The 23,225-nt window shown below is 47.5% G+C and overlaps 1 protein-coding gene across 1 annotated transcript in view; it reads right to left on the reverse strand.

Moving 5' to 3' along the window:
- The window catches only part of LOC147701322 (putative methyltransferase DDB_G0268948), a 318,014-nt gene that overhangs the window by 249,060 nt on the left and 45,729 nt on the right, over positions 1–23,225 (reverse strand). The window contains exon 2 of the mRNA XM_086928631.1: positions 10,865–10,975. Within this exon, the coding sequence (XP_086784757.1) occupies positions 10,865–10,975 (111 nt within the window). The remainder of the gene's footprint in view (positions 1–10,864; positions 10,976–23,225) is intronic.

Raw genomic sequence — 23,225 nt, forward strand, 5'->3', positions numbered from 1 at the left:
GCAAATGACAGGTTTCTTGTTCTGTTGTCTTGAAGAATTGTTAACAAGGTCAATAGAGCTAAAACTTGAAGCTAGATCAACCATATGAATACAAGGTTGAGAGATGCTTTCTTGCAAAATTTTAGAGGAATAAGTTGCTCGTTCAATCCCTTTTGCGATATCAATTGTTTCTGACAAGGAGGGATTTTTACAACTCAACAAACGTTCCTGAATTTTTTTAGAAAAACAAGCAAAAATGAACTGGTCTCTGATAGAAGCATCTGTACTAGCACCAAAGTCGCAGGTGGAGGCCAGAATTCTGAGTTGAGCAATATAGTCTTCTACGTTCTCATCTATACATTGTTTACGTTTGAAAAATTATGACATTCCAAAACGATACTAGGCTCATCGTCATATTGTTTATTGAGTCGAGCAATGGCTTCTTGATAAACGTTCCAATTGTCACCAGAATCGCCAGAAGGAGAAGAAATATAGGGAAGGTTCTCAAAAACTTGTTGGGCAGCAACTCCTAGACAACCGTAAAGAATAGCAACCTTGCGAGGAGGATCATATTTAGTAGCATCAATAGCTACCAAATAGTTCTCAAAACCTTTGAGCCAGTTGCGCCAGATGAGAGGAGGTTTTCCTGGAGTTTGCAAAAATGGAGCTGGTGTTTGAAACTGTTGAAAAGAAGCCATGGTGAAAACAACTTTCTTAAGACAAAAATATGTTGGGAGCGTTGAAAAAAATAAAAATAAAAGAAGAAAAACTTTGCATTTATAAGTGCTTTGTAATGATGTAGATAAGGGTGGTAGGCAATAAAGCGTGCCTATCGCTGAAGAAAAGCCTTGAGTAGAAAAGCCTTGTGTTTATAAATGCTTTGTTATATTGTAAATAAACCTGGTAGACAATAAAGCGTGTCTATTGCTGAAAATAAACTTTGCATTTATAAATGCTTTGTTGCTCTGTGGAATAAACGTGGTGGAAATAAAGCGTGCCTATCGCTGAATTTGTGATAAACAATAAAGGGTGTCTATCGCTGAAGAGAAACTTTGATCTATAGATGCTTTGTTGTTTGAATAAATATGGTAGGCAGTAAAGCGTGCCTATCGCTGAACTTGTGGACGAAGGCTTGAAAATGGCCGACCAATGCCGTTGTCAGGGTTACAGTACAGCGTAACTTTTGACAGGTGGTGGGCTTGAATTGTTGGGTAATTCGCGTGATGTAGCGCGAGTAAGAAGCTGACGGTAAACGCGAGTGGTGTAGCGCGAGCCAGCAACTGACAGTTTTAAAATGCTTGGACAAAAGTGGGAAAAATTGTCACAAAATCCGCTTGGATTGTTGGCAAAACTTGGCAGAATACAACTTTACAACATACGACCTGATGAAGATTGGAGGTGGAAAGTTGGACCGGAGGCAGGACAAGTGAAGACGAACATCAGCAGTGTCCCGGTGAGTCTCGAAGACTTGACCTTCTGGTGCGGGAAAATCCCGATCATCGCCAATATGTTAAATAAAGAACCGGCGGCTTGTAGCGGTTCAATCGTGGGTTTATTGTAGATTTGTATATTAGTCCAAAACACCCACAACCAGAGCCGTCCAGTCATGAAGAGGCCAACGTCCAGAATGACGTGCAGGGAATCTTCTTGACTGAAGGGTGACATTCCAGAACCCAAAACACAGAATGATCTTGTGCTTGCAAGCACGAGATTGCAGGCATAAATAAAGAACACAGAAAGGAATTATGAATATAAAACACTCATGTTTCAAAATGTGTGTGATTTAGTATAAGTTGTGCTATCTCTTCAGACTGCTATGTGTTTAAGGTGTGTTCAGAGCGTTTAACATCCTTATTTGGCAGAAATTCAACTGATAGAAGATCTGTAGAATCTAAGTTTTTCAGTCCATTGGATTTCAGCTTTCAATTTTAATATATTTCCACTGATAGGAATGCCATGTTGACCATGCAAGTCAAATAGTGGGGTGAAAGAAATTTGTGGCACATCCTTGTTTTTGGGAGAGATGTTCCCGTTCAAAATAAAGTATAGGATAACGGGGTGACCCAGTAACACGTAGAACCTGGGGATTTATACATTAAAGGAACAGTGGTTGTGCCAGCTATTCGCTTCTAAGCAGCGTGAAATCTTTGTTTGCAATTTTATATCCCTCCTTTAGGATGAGATTAACATTACATTTTAATCTCATCATAAAGGAGGGATATACAATTGTGAAGAAAGATTTCACGCTGCTTAGAAGCGAATAGGTGGCAGAACCACTGTTCCCGTTCAAATAAAGGCCCTCAGAAATTTCTTGATGGAGTCAACTTACTTTCGGTTTTGTACTGCAAACCTGAAGCCTGTTTGGAATATAGATCTGTCTATTTTCTATTTATCTGTGTGCCCTCTTCTCCTCTGGAATGGAGTGAGTGAGGTCCTCCTTATTGCTTTCCTGCATATCTTCTTCTTTGTTGGATGCCTGACCTCTTGAGGGTTTCTCCTGCACTGTGTTTGTTGGTGTTTTTAATAATTAGCCATTCTGAGTATGGTTGGCGTCCTTGTTTTTTTTTTGGTCCTGACCCTTTGATCTGGTTTGCATTGTTTGCTTGATTATTACTTAACTCAATATATACCTGGTTTTTGGCACTATGTATGTCCTGAATTGTGGCCATTATTGTCCTTGATTTGTGGGTTGTGCCTCGATTTTACCTTTAGATTGTTTGCATGTCGTTTATGCTGCTGCTGCGTTTTCATTGTTATCTGTATTCCACTGCTGATTTCCATTTGTCACTGTAATTGCACCTACCGTTGAAGTATGATCCTCATCGTGATTGACATACCCGATTGCTTATTTTAAAAAGAACCCTTTCTTCCCCTGTGGGTGAATATGAGTCTTTAGATTTATTTTCCCCTGTGTTCCATTGCTCACTGGGTTCCTGAGATTTTGTTTCCTTTAGTGTGATTGGTGGGCTTTTGTGTTTGACAACAATTGTTAGATTGTTGACCAAATTGGATTATTAAAAACTTATTATATTTTCCAGGATTGCAGAAAGGGTACTTAGCTTGTACTCTTACTATTAGCTTGATTACTTTTTCAAGTTTGGCACTAATACCTGAGATGCACATGGCCACTATATTCATTAGGTCTATTTGTCTATCTAATTTCTCAACTACATAACAAGTGCCTTTGATGAGGCTTGTAAAGTATGTAAAGTATGCAATAACAAGGTGTAGAGGCCTGTCTTATTGCACTGTTCTCCTACTCAATGTGGAACGTCTGTGGCAGTTTTATGTAATGTTTGAGCAGAACTACTAAAGGTGGTGCACTTTGAGTGTAATACCAAGTAGTCATTTTTGTAGCTATCTGATCAATTTATGTTGTGATAGTATAATAATTTTGTTTTCCAAATCATTTGGTTACAAAAAATTTATCGTTTTTTTATTCCAATGCCATTACTTGTAAAGCCAGTATTTCTCGATGTCTTTCGATTGTAACAAGGCATCTACATTTTACCCCTGGTTTAGCTTTTGAAGAGGCATATATTAAGTCTGATGGTGACTTTTTACCTTGTGAGTTCACTTTCTGTAGGGCTAGGGGTGTTAAGAGTCCTGTTACAGTTCCTGGCATTGAAAAATGTACGCCCATAAGGAAGCTAAACTTTGTACATACATTAGTTTTGCCCAACATAGTTAGTATTGGGAATATGAGAGGACTCCTTTGAGTAGCACTGGCCTCCTTTATCGTGTCTGAATTTGAAGGTTTATCCCTCCCCGGAGGGCAAACCGCAACGACCGATTCTGCGCCGAACATGGGGCTCATTGCTTTAAGCCTCATCTAGGTTCTTGTCTTCGCTCCTCTCCAACTCACTTGCTTGCTGCCTCACCTCGCCTCTTCTTTCACCTACAGGAATCCAGAGGCTTTAGATTAAATCAAAATATAATGCTTAGAATAAAAAAGTGCCAACCATGGATATTGGTCATGTTTGATTCGGGTAAATCCAAAGGTTCAGGCTGACCGTGATGTACCCCGGGTTGGAAACTGGAATCAGCCATGGCCCACTGAAAACAACACCTTTGGAAGGGCCGCATCAACATCGAGAATGAGATGCAATGAGCAGGGAGGTGATGTTTCGTTGTTTTTCTGTGGGATTCATAGGTGATGCATTGCCGAGCTGACGCTCATGGAAAGCTTCCGCATTAAGCTCCACTGAAGGTGGGTGATGCATCATTATAGAGCCACAACTTCAATGTTGAGCAGCAAGACGGGTGATTCGTCTTCGTTGTTTGAAATGCACCGGTTCCAGTACAGCTATAGTGATGAGTCGGCAATGAGAGTTACAGCACAAAAATCTCACTTCCAATTGTCCAGGACTGGATTATCACCTTTTGGCAGGGCAGAGGCTCACAGATGACAGAGTCCAGGCGCTGTTGCACAGGTGCAAGAAGGTTTTTATGTCCCTGAGCTTCAGAACAGGGGAAAAGCCAGCTTGCCCTTGAGTCACTCTAGGTTTGTGTGAAATGGGTCCAGTCCTACTCCTATATAGTAAACAATTGGTTCTGTTGGGTGATGCATTTGCTGTGCTCTGAGTAATTAATACAAAACAACCATATATTATAGATTACTATCAACAAATGAAATTTAAGAGAACACATATATGATAAGAACACACCAAAAAGACATGAGTTGGTAAAACAGAGGGACACAGTGTAGGCCTCTTGTGTCTCTGCTTCAGGAATAGAAGGATCTAGACTCCTGATGCTTCTGAAGAGACTGGAGTTGGGGGAGATTGATCACACCAGTAGTCCCTCGTCCAGCCGATTGGAGCTGGTCCCCAAGTCTGCCCCATAGGACTCTACCCAAGCATATAGCTTTTTAGTAGACCACAGAGGTCTCAATGTATTCAAAAAGACTGACACTCACCCCATCTCACAAGCTGATGAGCTCATTGATTGTTTGAGGGTTTCCAAGTTCCACAGTGCATTTGATCTAATGTCTGGGCACTGGTGGGCCACCTTAATTGAGGGGGCTAAAGAGAGGTGAGCATTTTCCACAGCAAAGGCCACTTCCAATTTAAGGTAGTGCCCTCTTGTCTGAAGAATGCCACCTTACAGAGGGTGGTGAAACAGGTTTTCAGTAGGATGGATGCATTTAGTGCTGCTTGCCTGGATGACATAGCTGCCTTCAGTTGCAGCTCGAAGGACCACCCTTTTTTACTTGCAGGAACTGTTTCAGGCTCTGCACCATGCAGCACTTACTGCCAAGGCAGGTAACTGCTAATTAGGGCAAGGGCCTGTGGCAGTGCTCATTTTGTAAAAAGAAATATTTGCAATGGCTCTTGTCTGGAGACCACTGCAGTTTGCACCTACGTTGCCCCTGCCAGTGCCACTAATGAAAGAACCAACACAACAACTACCCTTCACACCCTCCAAGTGTGACAGTTCAGACTATTGTGGCTCCCAGAGCTATAACAATGGCTTAGGCAGCAGGTATTAGTAATTTTGTATATATATTGAATTAATAAACGTATGTTTTTGTTGTTATCTTTAATTTAGACAAACAGCACTACCATGTGGCAGACTGTCATAAGTGCTGGTGATGATAATTAACCACAAGTGCGGAGCATCAGAAACTGCCAGCTCAAAATAAGACCTAATCTGTGGTGTATTCAGGACACATGGCGAGCGGGAGTAAGGTGTAGCCTCTTTAGACCAAGATAGAAACCATCATGGCTGGTAGTTCCCAATACACATTCAGAAGTGATGGCCTTCATGGGCATCACCGAATATTACTGAAGGTTTGTCAAAGGGCCCACTTGACTGAACGGAATTTGGTGAAGCAGCCATGGAATTCGATCTCAAGAAGGCTGTCAAAAAGCCTTTGACTCCCTCAGACAGGCCATGTGTGCAACCCCTGTACTCAATGCCCCAGATTAATTCCAGAAAGTTAATGTGCAAACAGATGCCTCAGAGCATGGCATAGTATTATCAAAGTTAAATAAGGAGGTCCTGGACTAACCAGTAGACCTCATAAGTAGGAAGTTACTTCACTGGGAACCAAGGTGGAGTGCTATTGCAGGAAAAACCATTGCTGCAGCCTGGCCACTCTGGAATCTGAAACCATGCCCAATATAGCTAAATTCAGTTTTCATACAGACCACATACCCCTCCGATGGTTGATGACGATGATGGGTGAGAAATTGAATCCCAAATTGTTGAAGTGGTCCATCTCCCTACAGGGAATGGACTTTACAGCAAAACACCATCCTGGGTCAGATCACGCAAGTGCTAATTGCATTTTCACATTTGTTCACCTTAGTGATGAAAACTCTCAGGAGGTAAAATACCTCTTCCTACTTTCAGTTGGTTCAGACACATGTTAGACCTGTGAGACTTAGGATGGTCTTCCCCCAAACATTTTGTCTGCACCCCGCGTATTTTTTGTAGATCTCACTTTTGTGGGCATTAGAACCAGTGCTAAAGTGCTGCATGTGCTCTTTCCTCTAAATATGGTACAATTGGATAACACCCAGTTGGCATATTTATTGTACTGGGAGAGCCCTCCGTAAAGGGGTACAAAGGCCTGTAAATTAAATGAAGGCCAGCAAATTGAATGCTACCATTAGGCCTGTTGCACTTCTTCACCAAAGCGGCCCTTTTAAGCATATCTCAAGCTTGACAATTGCAGCCTGTGTGTACTATTTCAGACTGCCTTTGCAACCAGGCAAAAAAAAAAACTTTCTGCCAGGTCTAAACCTTTCTTTTTTAATAGATATGTCACCCCTAGCGTAAACCTTGACCAACCTAGAGGGCAGAGTGTAGTTTATTAAAAAAGTTAGACAATACTTCTGAGTTTAGAATTGTAATTAAAAGCCCTTTTTGTTTGGAATATGTTTTTTTTGTCAGAATTGTGAAAATTCTACTTTTGGAAAATTTGCATTTTCTTGTCCTAATTGCCTGCAGCCGGTCCCTGGCTAGGTGTAGCTGGTCGTTATTATTTTTTTTATTATTATTATTTTTTTGTCCTCATCTGCCTTCCCCTTTCAACGGAAAATACCAACCACCTTGCACATCATTGCTGACGTGATATATACTGTTGGTGGGAGATATATACCGAGAACAGCAGTTAGGGGTACGTTCTTTGACTCCATCTAGGTGTGTTTCAACCTGCAGGACCTTATTCGAATCTGTCCTAGCCCTTGGTCCAAAAGAGTATAGATGGCATAATCATCGGACCCGGGGGGAAAAAAAAAAACCCAGATCATCTCCAGTTGGTCAAGAGATCCCAGAAAGCCAACTTTCTCTCACTTACAGATCTTTTTAGATGTAGCTGGTCGTTATTACTCTCAGACAGTGAGAAGGAGGGAAACTAGGTGTTGGCAAGATGTGTCAACATGACTTAACAGGGAGGGCTGTCACCTAAAACACTTGCATATCACAGTATATATATTGGACCTCAGTCTGGACATGTGGAAGATTCAGAAGAAGAACTGCTGTGCTGCTTTGCTGCAAGAAAGACCATCATAATGATGATATGCTGTGCTGACCTGTTGCTCTACTGCCTGATTGAGATGGAATAGATTTGTAACTTGAATCCAGGACGACCAGTGTGACTCCAAAGGCTAGTAGACTGGCCTCTTTATAATCTTGAGCCGAGTACCTGAACTCTGGCAGCTGTAAGTCCTGCCCTCCCAAGTGGTGTCACCCCAGCCCTGGACCCTTGGAAGTGGGCCTAAAGGTGCTCTGCCAACCCAAGTGTGGTCCCAGCAGAACGATGCACCATGATGCATCGCCTCCCAGAAACTCCTCATCGGAGCTGCTGCACAAAGCATTGTGCAAAAACCACAGTTGATGGACAGAATGCAGAACAATGTCATACATTCACCCCAGTACAGAGATCTGGGCCTAAATCCATCGTTTTCTGCACTCCACAATACCCCAGTTCAGACATGGCCATATGCAAATCAGTCTGACCCTGTGCCTCATGGGAACAGTCCAACCCGATTTGCCAAGCCATGCCTTCCCTGGACCGGAAACAAACTTCCGAGTACCGGTTTCTGGCATTCCAGCCGTCTTCAGCCCGGCTTGCTTGAATCCAGTGGTTTGGAAAGCATGGGACTCACGTCTGAGCATACCCATCCTACTCGGGGTGACACATGCAAAAACCACAGTTGATGGACAGAATGCAGAACAATGTCATACATTCACCCCAGTACAGAGATCTGGGCCTAAATCCATCGTTTTCTTGCACTCCACACCACCCCAGTTCAGACATGGCCATATGCAAATCAGTCTGACCCTGTGCCTCATGGGAACAGTACAGCCCGAACTGCCAAGCCATGCCTTCCCTGGACCGGAAACAAGCTTCCGAGGACCGGTTTCTGGCATTCCAGCCATCTTCAGCCCGGCTTGCTTGAATCCAGTGGTCTGGAGAGCATGGGACTCACGTCTGAGCATACCCATCCCACTCGGGGTGACACATGCAAAAACCACAGTTGATGGACAGAATGCAGAACAATGTCATACATTCAACCCAGTACAGAGATCTGGGCCTAAATCCATCGTTTTGTGGCACTCCACACCACCCCAGTTCAGACAAGGCCATATGCAAATCAGTCTGACCCTGTGCCTCATGGGAACAGTCCAGCCCGAATTGCTAAGCCATGCCTTCCCTGGACCGGAAACAAGCTTTAGAGGACCGGTTTCTGGCATTCCAGCCTTCTTCAGCCCGGCTTGCTTGAATCCAGTGGTGTGGAGAGCATGGGACTCATGTCTGAGCATACCCATCCCTCTCGGGCTGACACATGCAAAAACCACAGATGATGGACAGAATGCAGAACAATGTCATACATTCACCCCAGTACTGACATGTGGGCCTAAATTGATCGTTTTTTTGCACTCCACACCACCCCAGTTCAGACATGGCCATATGCAAATCAGTCTGACCCTGTGCCTCATGGGAATAGTCCAGCCCAAACTGCCAAGCCATGCCTTACCTGGACCGGAAACAAGCTTCCGAGGACCGGTTTCTGGCATTGCAGCCGTCTTCAGCCCAGCTTGCTTGAATCCAGTGGTGTGGACAGCATGGGACTCACGTCTGAGCATACCCATCCCACTCGGGGTGACACATGCGAAAACCACAGTTGATGGACAGAATGCAGAACAATGTTATACATTCTCCCCAGTACATAGATCTGGGCCTAAATCCATCGTTTTTTGCACTCCACACCACCCCAGTTCAGACATGGCCATATGCAAATCAGTCTGACCCTGTGCCTCATGGGAACAGTCCAGCCCGAACTGCCAAGCCATGCCTTCCCTGGACCGGAAACAAGCTTCCGAGGACCGGTTTCTGGCTATCAGCCGTCTTGAGCCAGGATAGCTTGACTCCAGTGGTGTGGAGAGCATGGGACTCAGGTCTGAGCATACCCATCCCACTCGGGGTGACAAATGCAAAAACAAAAACAACAATTGATGGACAGAATGCAGAACAAGGACTGGACTGTTCCCATGAGGCACAGGGTCAAGACTGATTTGCATAAGGCCATGTCTGAACTGGGGTGGTGTGGAGTGCTAAAAAACGATGGATTTAGGCCCAGATCTCTGTACTGGGGTGAATGTATGACATTGTTCTGCATTCTGTCCATCAATTGTTGTTTTTGCACAAAGCATTGTGTCACCAAACTCCACATTGGGACTGCTGGGAGATGCATCTCTTGTGCAGGACTTTGCATTGCCACCTGCAGCCTTGCTGGAACCGCCCCTGTGTAATGGATCCTCGATGCAGGCTTTTGCATGGCAAGCACCTCAGGGACTGCATCCTGGACTATGACGCATGATTCCACATTGCAGCCTGTAGCTCCTAGAAGTCGTCGCTGCACAAAGCATCCTTGATGCAAGATGACATATTGCTCCACAATCAGAATTTAAGATACTCTTGTTCATGGGACCTATTTGGGTCCCAGTAGCCAGACCACACTCCATCGTAGTTGACCTTAACACTGCTACAAGATAACCACATTTGGAGCTTTGTGATGTTAGCCAGTATTTTTATCTAAATCTCTAAAATTGCATATCTCTGGGTCTTCTGATTAGATTGTTGTTGTTTTAGCTGAAATGGCTACTTCAATTTTACTCTGTTTCTTGTAAATTGATTTGGATTTTTTCTTGTGTTGTGTTTCACTTTATGACTGTCTGCATACATTCTTTACACATTGCCTTTAAATTGAGTGAGACTGTTTTTGTGCCAAGTTACCATAGAGTTTAACACAGGTTAATTTGTAGTGTGCTTGACCCTGACCAGAATTGTGTTTGATGCTGGAGCAGGATTTCACCTCCCTCAACCAGTAACCCTATTTCTTACAGTATCTCTTGTTCTTATGAGGTATGCAATATTCTTTTAAATACATGCTCACTTGGAATAACTGTGAAGGCAGGGCCACAGATCTACAGACCTTTGCTGTCCTCTACCTCTGTGTTTTCATCTATTTAGTTTCACGCTTTTTTCCGTTTGTGCTATCCTTCTAGTCGACCGTAGGGATTTGTTTGAAGCTTGCACTCTCCTGGAATAGGCACTCCAACAGCTTGGAGATATCTGTGTAAAATATTTCACTTTCCGCGTAGGTTATTTCCGTACAGAATCGCTTTCTGCATAGACATTGTTCTTGGACAATGTTAACTGAACTATAGCACTTACCTTGTTTGTAAAACTGTTAAACCCTTCTAGAAAAAACTCCAGCAACATTTCTAGCACTCTGAAAGAACGTTTTAATCAATAAGTTACACGTACATTATTCAAAAAAAGTTTTCAATTCAACAAACACATCTTTTGTTTATCTTTTAATCTAAATGTGAATGGCAATGCACTCACACACACCCATGTTCCTCTTACCTTCTTTTCTAGGTAGGAAAGGATGAGCCCCTGCACCTCTCTAGGCTCACGGATCATGTATTTCCGATAAAGTGACGCATGTCCTTTGTTTTCGTAGTATCTATACCTCATCTGGAGATGCAAAAACACAAAAAACAAAATAAAAAGAACATAAGGAGGAGCATACATTATAAAGATAAATGATAAAATTAACAACTATTTAATGATCTATTAAACTGTGTTCCCCTCATCTTAGAACAATAACCACTAATGAGGGAAAATTCAGCTTTGGAGGCAAAATCATGATCGTTGCAACATCATAAATGTGAGAAATTATCCTAGCCGCAGCATCAAACAGTACAGTGGAAATACATGTCGTGTAAAAAACATATGCTAGTATAAAATCAGTTGTAAGTCTAAAATTACATTTTGGTGTCGAGTCAATAGGGCCATTTTGGATCGAACACACATTCAGATTTCGGTTCTAAAATGTTTTTAGGTGAATCAATGGTCAGTGGCAACATATTTAGGCAAAAATTACACAATTAGAACAAATTAGTCACATTTCAGTGCACACTCACTGTTCGTTCCTACATGATCATTGGCGCACAGTCAGCAGGATTGCAGTATATCATATAACCACAAAAAAATCACTTGAAGATCTGATAAAGGTAGGCAGTGCAGATGTGATCACGTACCTGCTACTAACGGACTCGTCAGGATCTATTGCCACGGATTGGCCGGACACAGCCTTTGGAACCAGCACCTCGCCGCACCCGCTTCGCAGGCGCCGCAGCGCCTGTGGAGAGAGGGGTTGCACACCGGTACACGGCGGAGCCTGAAGGCTAAAGGAACTCGCGCATTGGGCTGAGACTTCAAGCGGGGCTGCGAGCGTTGCATGGACTCCATTGCCCAGGAGTCCCTACATGACCCTTTGACAGCTTCCGGTCCGCTCTCCCTGCTGTCCCGCCCAACGTCCACCGGAGGTTTTTAAACCCCCCTACCCCTAGCTCCAGTGGGATCACGTACCTGCCACTAATGGACTCGTCAGGATCTATTGCCACGGATTTTCCGGACACAGCCTTTGGAACCAGCACCTCGCCGCACCCGCTTTGCGGGTGCCGCAGCGCCTGAGGGAGAGAGGGGTTGCACACCGGTACACGGTGGAGCCTGAAGGCGAAAGGAACTCGCGCATTGGGCTGAGACTTCAAGCGGGGCTGCGAGCGTTGCAGGGACTCCATTGCCCAGGAGTCCCTGCGTGACCCTTTGACAGCTTCCGGTCCGCTCTCCCTGCTGTCCCGCCCACCGCCCACCGGAGGTTTTTAAACCCCCCTACCCCTAGCTCCAGTGGGATCACGTACCTGCTACTAACGGACTCGTCAGGATCTATTGCCACGGATTTGCCGGACACAGCCTTTGGAACCAGCACCTCGCCGCACCCGCTTTGCGGGTGCCGCAGCGCCTGAGGGAGAGAGGGGTTGCACACCGGTACACGGCGGAGCCTGAAGGCGAAAGGAACTCGCGCATTGGGCTGAGACTTCAAGCGGGGCTGTGAGCGTTGCAGGGACTCCATTGCCCAGGAGTCCCTGCGTGACCCTTTGACAGCTTCTGGTCCGCTCTCCCTGCTGTCCCGCCCACCACCCTCATCGTTCCCTATATCCTAGGTTCATACTCCCGCAGCGCGGGACGCAGCTCGGGGCGAAGACCGGGCTAAGAGCGGGCCGTTTGAGGCCGTTCGAGGTCTGAGAGGCCTGGCCTGGGCCACCCCCCTTGTCTCTTTGCTGCCATAATTATATCCCGTTAATTTGTTCATTCACCCTAACCATTATGTGCACACGGGGTATGTAGGAGAGTAGGGTCTGCTATCCTATGGTCACCCCAAATTTTTGCTTTTTGCTTCACTGGTTTCTGACTTAATGTGGCTGTGGGCCTGCTAATCAGACCCACAGCCTGCTGTTCTCTCTCTAAATTAATGCCAATGCACTATAGGTGCATTACGAATTGGAACTGGTTCACCTTATGAGCCCCTGTACTAGTGCACCCTAGGTGCCCAGGGCATAGGTGTATCCAAGGCCTACCAGGGGCTGCAGCACGTATTGTGCCACCCCTGGCCTGGCCTCCATATTTGACACAACTGGCTGATCACTCAGCTGGGGTAAGTCGGTGTAACCACCTCTTACTTAGGTACAGTATGTCTGTGCCTAACCCTAAACTGGACACATATGTTCCTATCAGCCACTCCTATGGAAGGCCTCATCAATCCTGGAGGCAGAGTGCTTGGAAATATGTGAGATGGTGCTCTGGCATGAGCTGAGCCTGTCTGCAGCTGTCGGGAACAACTCCCTAAGCCGTTCCGGGATATTGCCATACCATATACTCTTAAGTGCATTATAATCCTCGCGGTTAAATGCTATCTTTGGTTTGGCTTTATCAAAACATGTCGAGTAAGGTGTCATACGAATTGGAATACTATCCCCTCGCCAATTCTGGCGACGGGGATAGCATTCCACCCTTCTAGAGGGACACGACATGTGCGTAGCCTTAACCCCGGTTAAAGTTAAACAGAGCCTCAGCTTCACAAAATGGACGCTGCCACCACAGACACAAGTCTGGCCTCCTGCTGCTGACCGAAACTCGGCAGATGGTGGCCTGGACAAAGGGTTTCCTGCCTTGGGAGGTGCGAGCACCACCCCAGACAGGATTTTGTGTATTAGGTAGGACAGGGCTGAAAAGAATCAGACATGCCCGGGGCACACAAGGTGTCCCCGTGCATAGGCCAGTCCAAACCGGTTCTGGGGCCTTCCAGCCCCAGTCCTGGCGCGGAGCTGGACAAAGGAAAGGGGGTGTAACCGCCCCCCTTCCTGGTTCCACCCAGAGGAGGGACCTAGTAGGTGATCCACCCCCAGTTTGGGAATAAGAGGGGGAGCAGTGCCATTGCACAGCAGATCATCCCGAAATCAACTTAAACTAAGAAGAAGACTGGACTTCGACATTCTGCTGCACAGAAGACTGAAGAAGAATCTCCCTTGTGGCCAAGGAGTGACCACCCTGTGAACACAGGTACCAACCAGCAACTCGACGTCTGCTTTGCCGCCGCCTCCCGCCGGAGCCCGAGCCCAGAGCCCGACAAGAACCAGATTCCCAGACCTCTCAGAGCCCGATCCACAGTCCCTGCAAAGAAGGGACCCGTGGAGGCACCGAGTGACGTGGGACCGGACCTCTTGGAAGACACTCGTAAAGCTGACTGCGCAGCTTCTGAGGCATCCTCGACGTTGTGCTTTGGGGACTGAGAACCCCCACCACCGAGCAGCCCTTGCACCGAAGATCAGCCCCCCAGCATCTCCACGATCTGCGTGGGGCCCTTTTGCACTGTGCCACTCGACGCGCCATCCCGGCCACTAGCCACGCGGCCAGTGGCCATCTTGGCGACGAACCCGAAGATTTAAACAGCAGGTCTGGTTGCTCCAGACCTACCCAAGCTCCTGTGAAAAGGAGCACCCGCTCTGACCTTGCTGGTCCGAGTGAACAGCATCTTTCAACTTCTGCGTGGCTTGCATTTGCCAAGGCCTGTTTGCTCCGATCAGGTCGCCGACACCGCCAACAGCGAGAAGCCTACGTGGGACAGCTCGTGACCGACTCCTGGACGTCCTCGACCCCGGGTATCCACGTGGCTGCAGAAAGAAGCTACCCGACAACGCCTGTTTGCACCCGACATCACCTGGTTCCACTCTGGTTCCACGGCAGTCACTGGCTAGTGACTTTGAACACTGTCCCCTCTGCTTTCAGGTCTTCAACTCTTCAGATCCACCCTTGGATCCGCCGGAACTCTTCTCATCGAGCCGCCTGCAGCCTCTTCAGCTCCAAGCACCATCGACCAGCGTGACGAAACCCGACACATCTTCGACCCTGTGCACCCGCTTCCTGTGGGTGAGGTAACTCAGCTCCGCCGGTGCTCCTGCACTGGTACACATCCCAAGGGCCTGTGTTTTAAGTTTCAGCTCCGTAGGTCACTCGGAAGGTTCCTAACTTTCTAACTTTGTGCTTTTTACGCACCATAGACTTTGTATTGAGAAGTGCGTGCACTTTGAACACTGCACCCGAGTCCCGTGGGCCTTTCCCGACTTAGTTAACTCCAGTCTCGAATAGCTCCAGCGATTCCCAAGGCCCTAGGCCTCTTCACTTTCCTTTAGGTATCTCTTATACCACTTATTTAGTATATGGTTTAGGTGGCCCCTAGGGCTCATCCATATTGTGCAACTTTTGTGTATTTTAAACTGTCTTGTGATTTTACGCTTGTGCTTCTGTGCTCATAAAGAGTCCAGGGGATTTTATAGTTAATAAATCAATATATATTTTCAATATATATCTGTGTGGTGTCCCTTTCATTTGGTATTCAAGGGGGTTGTGTATGGTATAACAGCTGGCTTCACATGCCTTTCAGAGTTTAGCCTAAGACTGCTTTGTCCACGTTACCACTAGGATAACTGGTCTACAAGGTTGAATTACAACCATCATCATAAGGGTTGCTTGGCATGGTACAAAGTGATCACTAAGAATTAGTGAGCATTATATACCAGGCCAACTTCTCACATTGGTGAGCAGCGGATTGGGATCTGAGCTTGCTGTTGTTTTACCATTGCAATCTTTGAGATTATCATTTGAAAGATCATACAGGTACCTGCTAGGTACATATAAAACAAGACTAGTATACTTAAGTTCTACTGAACTTAGTCGTTGTAGAGCAAAGGGAGTAGCACACCCTAGCTACAACTACTAGATAGGTTTAGTAGGTAAACACCAGTGTAGGTAGATTGCAACACATCCACCCACACTAGAGCAATGTCTGGAACAGAGGGGTCCAGTGGACTTACTCCTGTTGAGAGTGACCCTCCAAGGGCACCATCCCAGTTTGCTATTTTTCCTTTTAAGGAACTAAGACAGCTTTGTGTCTTAAGGGGTCTGAAGACAGGGCCTACCCCTACTACAGACCACCTAAGAGAGCTCTTGGATCAGTCTGAGGCTCTAAAGACCTCTAAAGCAAACCCCACAGGGAATGCTGAAGGAGGCCATCCTTCAGAGGATGACACTGTAGACACCCCTACCCCTATCATCCTAGTAGATGAGGAAGCCTCCACCACTGGAGCTCCTCAGGTAGATGAAGAGGAAGAAGAAGAAGAGGAGGAGGAGGTGGAAAGCAGTGAGTCAGATGATGACAGAGATAGTCAGGTGCTGGTCAGTAGACTGAACCAGGCTAACTTAAGTCAACTTGGGAATGAATCAGGTAACAACCCATTCAGACCCCCAGGTGGACTTAACCAGGGCCATAGGAGGAGAAGGCATCACTCAGGTGAATCCAACACCTCCCATGTCTCTAGAGGCTCTCATGGTCACTCCAGAAAGGAGATGACTAGCCCTCAGAGAAGGGAACATGAGGCCAAGATGAGAGAGGCTGAGCTTAGGATCCAGAGGCAAGAGTTAGAGGTTGCCCTGGCTAAGGAGAAACTTGCTAGAGCAAGACAGCCTAGAGAGAGTGGGGTAATAGAACCCACTGGTGGCAGCAATATCCACAAGGATAAAGACAGGTCTTTTGATAATAGAAACCTGAGTAAGATTGTGCCCCCCTACAAAGCTGGGGATGACATCCATAAATGGATTACTGCAATGGAGAGAGCCTGCAGAGTACAGCAGATCCCTCAGGAGCAGTGGGCAGCAATCTTGTGGCTCTCCTTTGAAGGTAGAGGCCGAGACAGACTCCTCACAGTTAGTGATGGGGATTCTAGAAACTACCTGGTCCTGAAGAGTGCTCTGATTGATGGGTTAGGCTTAACCACTGAACAGTACAGGTTAATGTTCAGAGATACCCAGAAGACACAGACTCAGGACTGGTCTGAATTTGTTGAGTGTGCCACTAAGGCTCTGGAGGGATGGTTGCTGGGAAGCAAGGTTACAGACTATGAAGGATTGTACAATTTGCTGATGAGAGAACAAATTTTAAATAATTGTCAGAACCAGCAGTTGCATCAACATTTGGTTGACTCAGATTTGACCTCTCCCCAAGAATTGGGAAAGAGGGCAGATAAGTGGGTAAGAACCAGAGTTAAGCAAAAGAACCAGAACCAGAACCAGGGTGGTGACCAGAAGAAAACAGACCAGAAGGGTGGGGAGCAGAAAGCTAAAGACCAGAAGTCTTCAACAGGGCCCCAAACTGAGACAGAGGGTGGGTCCCAAACTTCCAAGAAGAAGAAGAAAGAAGGTCAGAAGAAACCCTGGTGTAAAACTTGTAAGAACACCTCTCACTGGACAAGTGAGTGTAAAAAGGGTGGAGCCCCCAGCACTGCAGCCCCTAAGGCACCTGCACCCACTAGTACAGTTAGCAGTGCTGGTCCTCAAGCCAAGGGTTTAGTGGGAATCACTTTGGGAACTGAAGGAGATTCTGACCTAGTCAGAACCCTTACACAGGCTGTTCTGGTTTGTGAAGGGGACATAGATTTGACCCCTGACATAAGTCCCAGTAACCTGGGCAAATACAGACAGACACCTTTGATTAACAACAAAGTGGCTCAAGCTTACAGGGACACATGTGCCAGTGTCACTATGGTGACACCTAACTTTGTGGACCCTGGACAGTACATGCCAGGCGATGATTACCTGGTGACCAATGCCAGCAATGTCACTACTACACATAGTGTGGCACTTGTTAACTTTTCCTGGGGAGGGGTAACTGGCCTAAAGAAAGTTGTGGTTAGTGCTGATCTCCCAGTAGAATGTTTGTTGGGCAATGACCTGGAGAACTCTCTATGGTCAGAAGTTGAGTACAGGACTCATGCAGAGATGTTAGGGATATCATCACATGTCCTTGCTGTGACCAGGTCACAGGCCAAAAAGTGCCTCTCTGAACCTCAGGTCTTGGATCCTGGAACAATGGACCAAGTACCTCCCAAGAAGAAGAACAGGAGGGTTAAGGCTGTGCCTTCCCAACTGCCTACAAGTGAGGATCAGGCTTCACAGGAAACTGATCTAGAGACCCCTGAAGGAACTGTCCCTGAAGAACTTGAACCTGATCAGGTTGAGTTTCTGGGGACAGGGGGACCTTCTAGGGCAGACTTGGGGCAGGCTCAGTTAACCTGTCCTTCTCTTGAACCCCTCAGACAGCAGGCTGCTGCTGAGGCTGCTGGGAATGCTCAAGGTGCCCATAAAGTATATTGGGACGATGGACTCCTTTATTCAGAGGCTAGAGACCCCAAGCCTGGTGCTACCAGGAGGTTGGTTATACCTCTGCAATTTAGGGGCTTCCTACTCACCTTGGCCCATGATATTCCTTTAGCAGGACACCTAGGCCAGAACAAGACTTGGGACAGGCTTGTCCCTCACTTTCACTGGCCTCACATGTCTGAAGACACCAAGGAGTTTTGTCGCTCCTGTGAAACCTGCCAAGCCAGTGGTAAAGCAGGTGGAACAACAAAGGCCCCCCTGATACCACTACCTGTGGTGGGGGTTCCCTTTGAGAGAGTGGGGATTGATATTGTTGGTCCAATGGATCCCCCTACAGCATCTGGGCACAGATTCATACTGGTGGTAGTGGATCATGCCACCAGGTACCCAGAGGCAATTCCCCTTAGGACCACAACAGCTCCTGTTGTGGCCAGGGCCTTACTTGGAGTTTTCTCCAGAGTGGGGTTTCCTAAGGAGGTAATATCAGATAGAGGTACCAACTTCATGTCTGGATATTTGACTGCTATGTGGAAGGAATGTGGTGTAAACTACAAGTTCACCACTCCTTATCACCCACAATGCAATGGGCTTGTTGAGAGATTTAACAAGACCCTAAAGGGCATGATTAAAGGATTACCTGAAAAGCTCAGGCGAAGATGGGACATCCTTCTGCCCTGCCTTTTGTTCGCTTACAGAGAGGTCCCTCAAAAGGGGGTTGGCTTCAGCCCCTTTGAATTGTTGTTTGGGCACCCTGTAAGAGGACCCCTGTGTCTTGTGAAGGAAGGATGGGAGTTACCTCTCAAAAAGCCTAAGCAGGACATAGTGGACTATGTACTTGGTCTCCGCTCCAGGATGGCAGAGTACATGGAAAAGGCATCCAAAAACCTTGAGGCTAGCCAAGAATTACAAAAAGCTTGGCATGACCAAAAGGCTGTCCTTGTTGAGTTTCAGCCTGGACAGAAGGTATGGGTGTTGGAGCCAGTGGCCCCAGCAGCACTCCAAGACAAATGGTCTGGACCCCATACAGTTCTGGAAAAGAAGGGAGAGGTTACCTACTTGGTGGACCTAGGAACTCCCAGGAGCCCCCACAGGGTGCTCCATGTGAACAGACTGAAGGCATATGTCAGCAGGGCAGACATGGGCTTGCTCATGGCTACAGATGAGGGACAGGAGGAAGAGAGTGACCCTCTCCCAGACCTGCTCACTCAGAACCCTGAGGATGGTTCAGTTGATGGTGTGGCCTTAGGTGACAACCTCACTGAGCATCAGCAACATGACTGCAGACAAGTTCTACAGGCATATGGGCATATGTTCTCCTTGACACCCAGTCAGACTAACTGGTGTACACATGTGGTGGACACTGGTGACAGTCTTCCTGTAAAGAGCAAAATTTACAGGCAACCTGACCACGTCAGGGACTGTATAAAGACTGAGGTGCAAAAGATGCTGGAATTAGGTGTCATTGAGCCTTCAGAGAGCCCCTGGGCTAGCCCAGTGGTTCTGGTCCCCAAACCTCACACCAAAGATGGCAAGAGAGAGATGAGGTTCTGTGTGGATTACAGAGGACTCAATGCTGTCACCAGGACAGATGCACACCCTATTCCAAGGGCAGATGAGCTCATTGACAAGTTGGCTTCTGCCAAATATTTGAGCACATTTGACTTGACAGCTGGCTACTGGCAAATCAGGTTAGCTGAGGAGTCTAAAGCCAAGACAGCATTTTCTACCCCTAGTGGGCATTATCAGTTTGTGGTGATGCCCTTTGGTTTGAAAAATGCACCTGCCACCTTCCAAAGGTTGGTGAACCAAGTCCTCACTGGGTTGGATGACTTTTGTGCAGCTTATCTGGACGATATTGCTGTCTTTAGCTCCACCTGGGAGGATCACCTGATCCACCTGAAGGAAGTGCTTGAGGCTCTGCAGAAGGCAGGCCTCACTATCAAGGCAACAAAGTGCCAGATAGGGCAGAGCAAGGTTGTATACCTGGGCCACCTTGTAGGTGGAGGCCAAGTTCAACCACTGGAGAGTAAGATCCAGACCATCAAGGACTGGTCCCCTCCAACTACCCAGACTCAGGTCAGAGCTTTCTTGGGCCTGACTGGGTACTACAGGAAGTTTGTTAAGAACTATGGGTCCATTGTGACTCCTCTTAATGATCTGACATCCAAGAAGATGCCCAAAAAGGTTCAGTGGACAGAAATCTGTCAAAAGGCATTTGATGACCTGAAGAAGGCCATGTGCTCTGCACCTATCCTGAAGAGTCCTGACTACTCAAGAGAGTTCATTGTCCAAACAGATGCTTCTGAGTTGGGAGTGGGAGCAGTGCTTTCACAGCTTAATGTAGATGGCCAGGACCAGCCCATTGCTTTCATTAGCAGAAGGCTGACCCCCAGAGAGAAACGTTGGTCAGCTATAGAGAGGGAGGCCTTTGCTGTGGTGTGGGCCCTGAAGAAGCTGAGACCATACTTATTTGGCACTCACTTCAAGATTCAGACCGACCATAAGCCCCTCCTATGGCTTAATCAGATGAAGGGTGAAAACCCCAAACTACTCAGGTGGTCCATTTCCCTACAGGGGATGGACTTTACAGTGGAGCACCGCCCAGGGACTGACCATGGCAACGCAGATGGTCTCTCCAGGTACTTCCACTTAGAACATGAAGACACAACTGGTCAAGGTTAGTCTAATGTCCCTGCGTTTGGGGGGGGGTTATGTAGGAGAGTAGGGTCTGCTATCCTATGGTCACCCCAAATTTTTGCTTTTTGCTTCACTGGTTTCTGACTTAATGTGGCTGTGGGCCTGCTAATCAGACCCACAGCCTGCTGTTCTCTCTCTAAATTAATGCCAATGCACTATAGGTGCATTACGAATTGGAACTGGTTCACCTTATGAGCCCCTGTACTAGTGCACCCTAGGTGCCCAGGGCATAGGTGTATCCAAGGCCTACCAGGGGCTGCAGCACGTATTGTGCCACCCCTGGCCTGGCCTCCATATTTGACACAACTGGCTGATCACTCAGCTGGGGTAAGTCGGTGTAACCACCTCTTACTTAGGTACAGTATGTCTGTGCCTAACCCTAAACTGGACACATATGTTCCTATCAGCCACTCCTATGGAAGGCCTCATCAATCCTGGAGGCAGAGTGCTTGGAAATATGTGAGATGGTGCTCTGGCATGAGCTGAGCCTGTCTGCAGCTGTCGGGAACAACTCCCTAAGCCGTTCCGGGATATTGCCATACCATATACTCTTAAGTGCATTATAATCCTCGCGGTTAAATGCTATCTTTGGTTTGGCTTTATCAAAACATGTCGAGTAAGGTGTCATACGAATTGGAATACTATCCCCTCGCCAATTCTGGCGACGGGGATAGCATTCCACCCTTCTAGAGGGACACGACATGTGCGTAGCCTTAACCCCGGTTAAAGTTAAACAGAGCCTCAGCTTCACAAAATGGACGCTGCCACCACAGACACAAGTCTGGCCTCCTGCTGCTGACCGAAACTCGGCAGATGGTGGCCTGGACAAAGGGTTTCCTGCCTTGGGAGGTGCGAGCACCACCCCAGACAGGATTTTGTGTATTAGGTAGGACAGGGCTGAAAAGAATCAGACATGCCCGGGGCACACAAGGTGTCCCCGTGCATAGGCCAGTCCAAACCGGTTCTGGGGCCTTCCAGCCCCAGTCCTGGCGCGGAGCTGGACAAAGGAAAGGGGGTGTAACCGCCCCCCTTCCTGGTTCCACCCAGAGGAGGGACCTAGTAGGTGATCCACCCCCAGTTTGGGAATAAGAGGGGGAGCAGTGCCATTGCACAGCAGATCATCCCGAAATCAACTTAAACTAAGAAGAAGACTGGACTTCGACATTCTGCTGCACAGAAGACTGAAGAAGAATCTCCCTTGTGGCCAAGGAGTGACCACCCTGTGAACACAGGTACCAACCAGCAACTCGACGTCTGCTTTGCCGCCGCCTCCCGCCGGAGCCCGAGCCCAGAGCCCGACAAGAACCAGATTCCCAGACCTCTCAGAGCCCGATCCACAGTCCCTGCAAAGAAGGGACCCGTGGAGGCACCGAGTGACGTGGGACCGGACCTCTTGGAAGACACTCGTAAAGCTGACTGCGCAGCTTCTGAGGCATCCTCGACGTTGTGCTTTGGGGACTGAGAACCCCCACCACCGAGCAGCCCTTGCACCGAAGATCAGCCCCCCAGCATCTCCACGATCTGCGTGGGGCCCTTTTGCACTGTGCCACTCGACGCGCCATCCCGGCCACTAGCCACGCGGCCAGTGGCCATCTTGGCGACGAACCCGAAGATTTAAACAGCAGGTCTGGTTGCTCCAGACCTACCCAAGCTCCTGTGAAAAGGAGCACCCGCTCTGACCTTGCTGGTCCGAGTGAACAGCATCTTTCAACTTCTGCGTGGCTTGCATTTGCCAAGGCCTGTTTGCTCCGATCAGGTCGCCGACACCGCCAACAGCGAGAAGCCTACGTGGGACAGCTCGTGACCGACTCCTGGACGTCCTCGACCCCGGGTATCCACGTGGCTGCAGAAAGAAGCTACCCGACAACGCCTGTTTGCACCCGACATCACCTGGTTCCACTCTGGTTCCACGGCAGTCACTGGCTAGTGACTTTGAACACTGTCCCCTCTGCTTTCAGGTCTTCAACTCTTCAGATCCACCCTTGGATCCACCGGAACTCTTCTCATCGAGCCGCCTGCAGCCTCTTCAGCTCCAAGCACCATCGACCAGCGTGACGAAACCCGACACATCTTCGACCCTGTGCACCCGCTTCCTGTGGGTGAGGTAACTCAGCTCCGCCGGTGCTCCTGCACTGGTACACATCCCAAGGGCCTGTGTTTTAAGTTTCAGCTCCGTAGGTCACTCGGAAGGTTCCTAACTTTCTAACTTTGTGCTTTTTACGCACCATAGACTTTGTATTGAGAAGTGCGTGCACTTTGAACACTGCACCCGAGTCCCGTGGGCCTTTCCCGACTTAGTTAACTCCAGTCTCGAATAGCTCCAGCGATTCCCAAGGCCCTAGGCCTCTTCACTTTCCTTTAGGTATCTCTTATACCACTTATTTAGTATATGGTTTAGGTGGCCCCTAGGGCTCATCCATATTGTGCAACTTTTGTGTATTTTAAACTGTCTTGTGATTTTACGCTTGTGCTT

Source organism: Lissotriton vulgaris, chromosome 7 (genome assembly GCF_964263255.1).
Source record: "Lissotriton vulgaris chromosome 7, aLisVul1.2, whole genome shotgun sequence".
Taxonomy (NCBI): Eukaryota; Metazoa; Chordata; class Amphibia; order Caudata; family Salamandridae; genus Lissotriton; species Lissotriton vulgaris.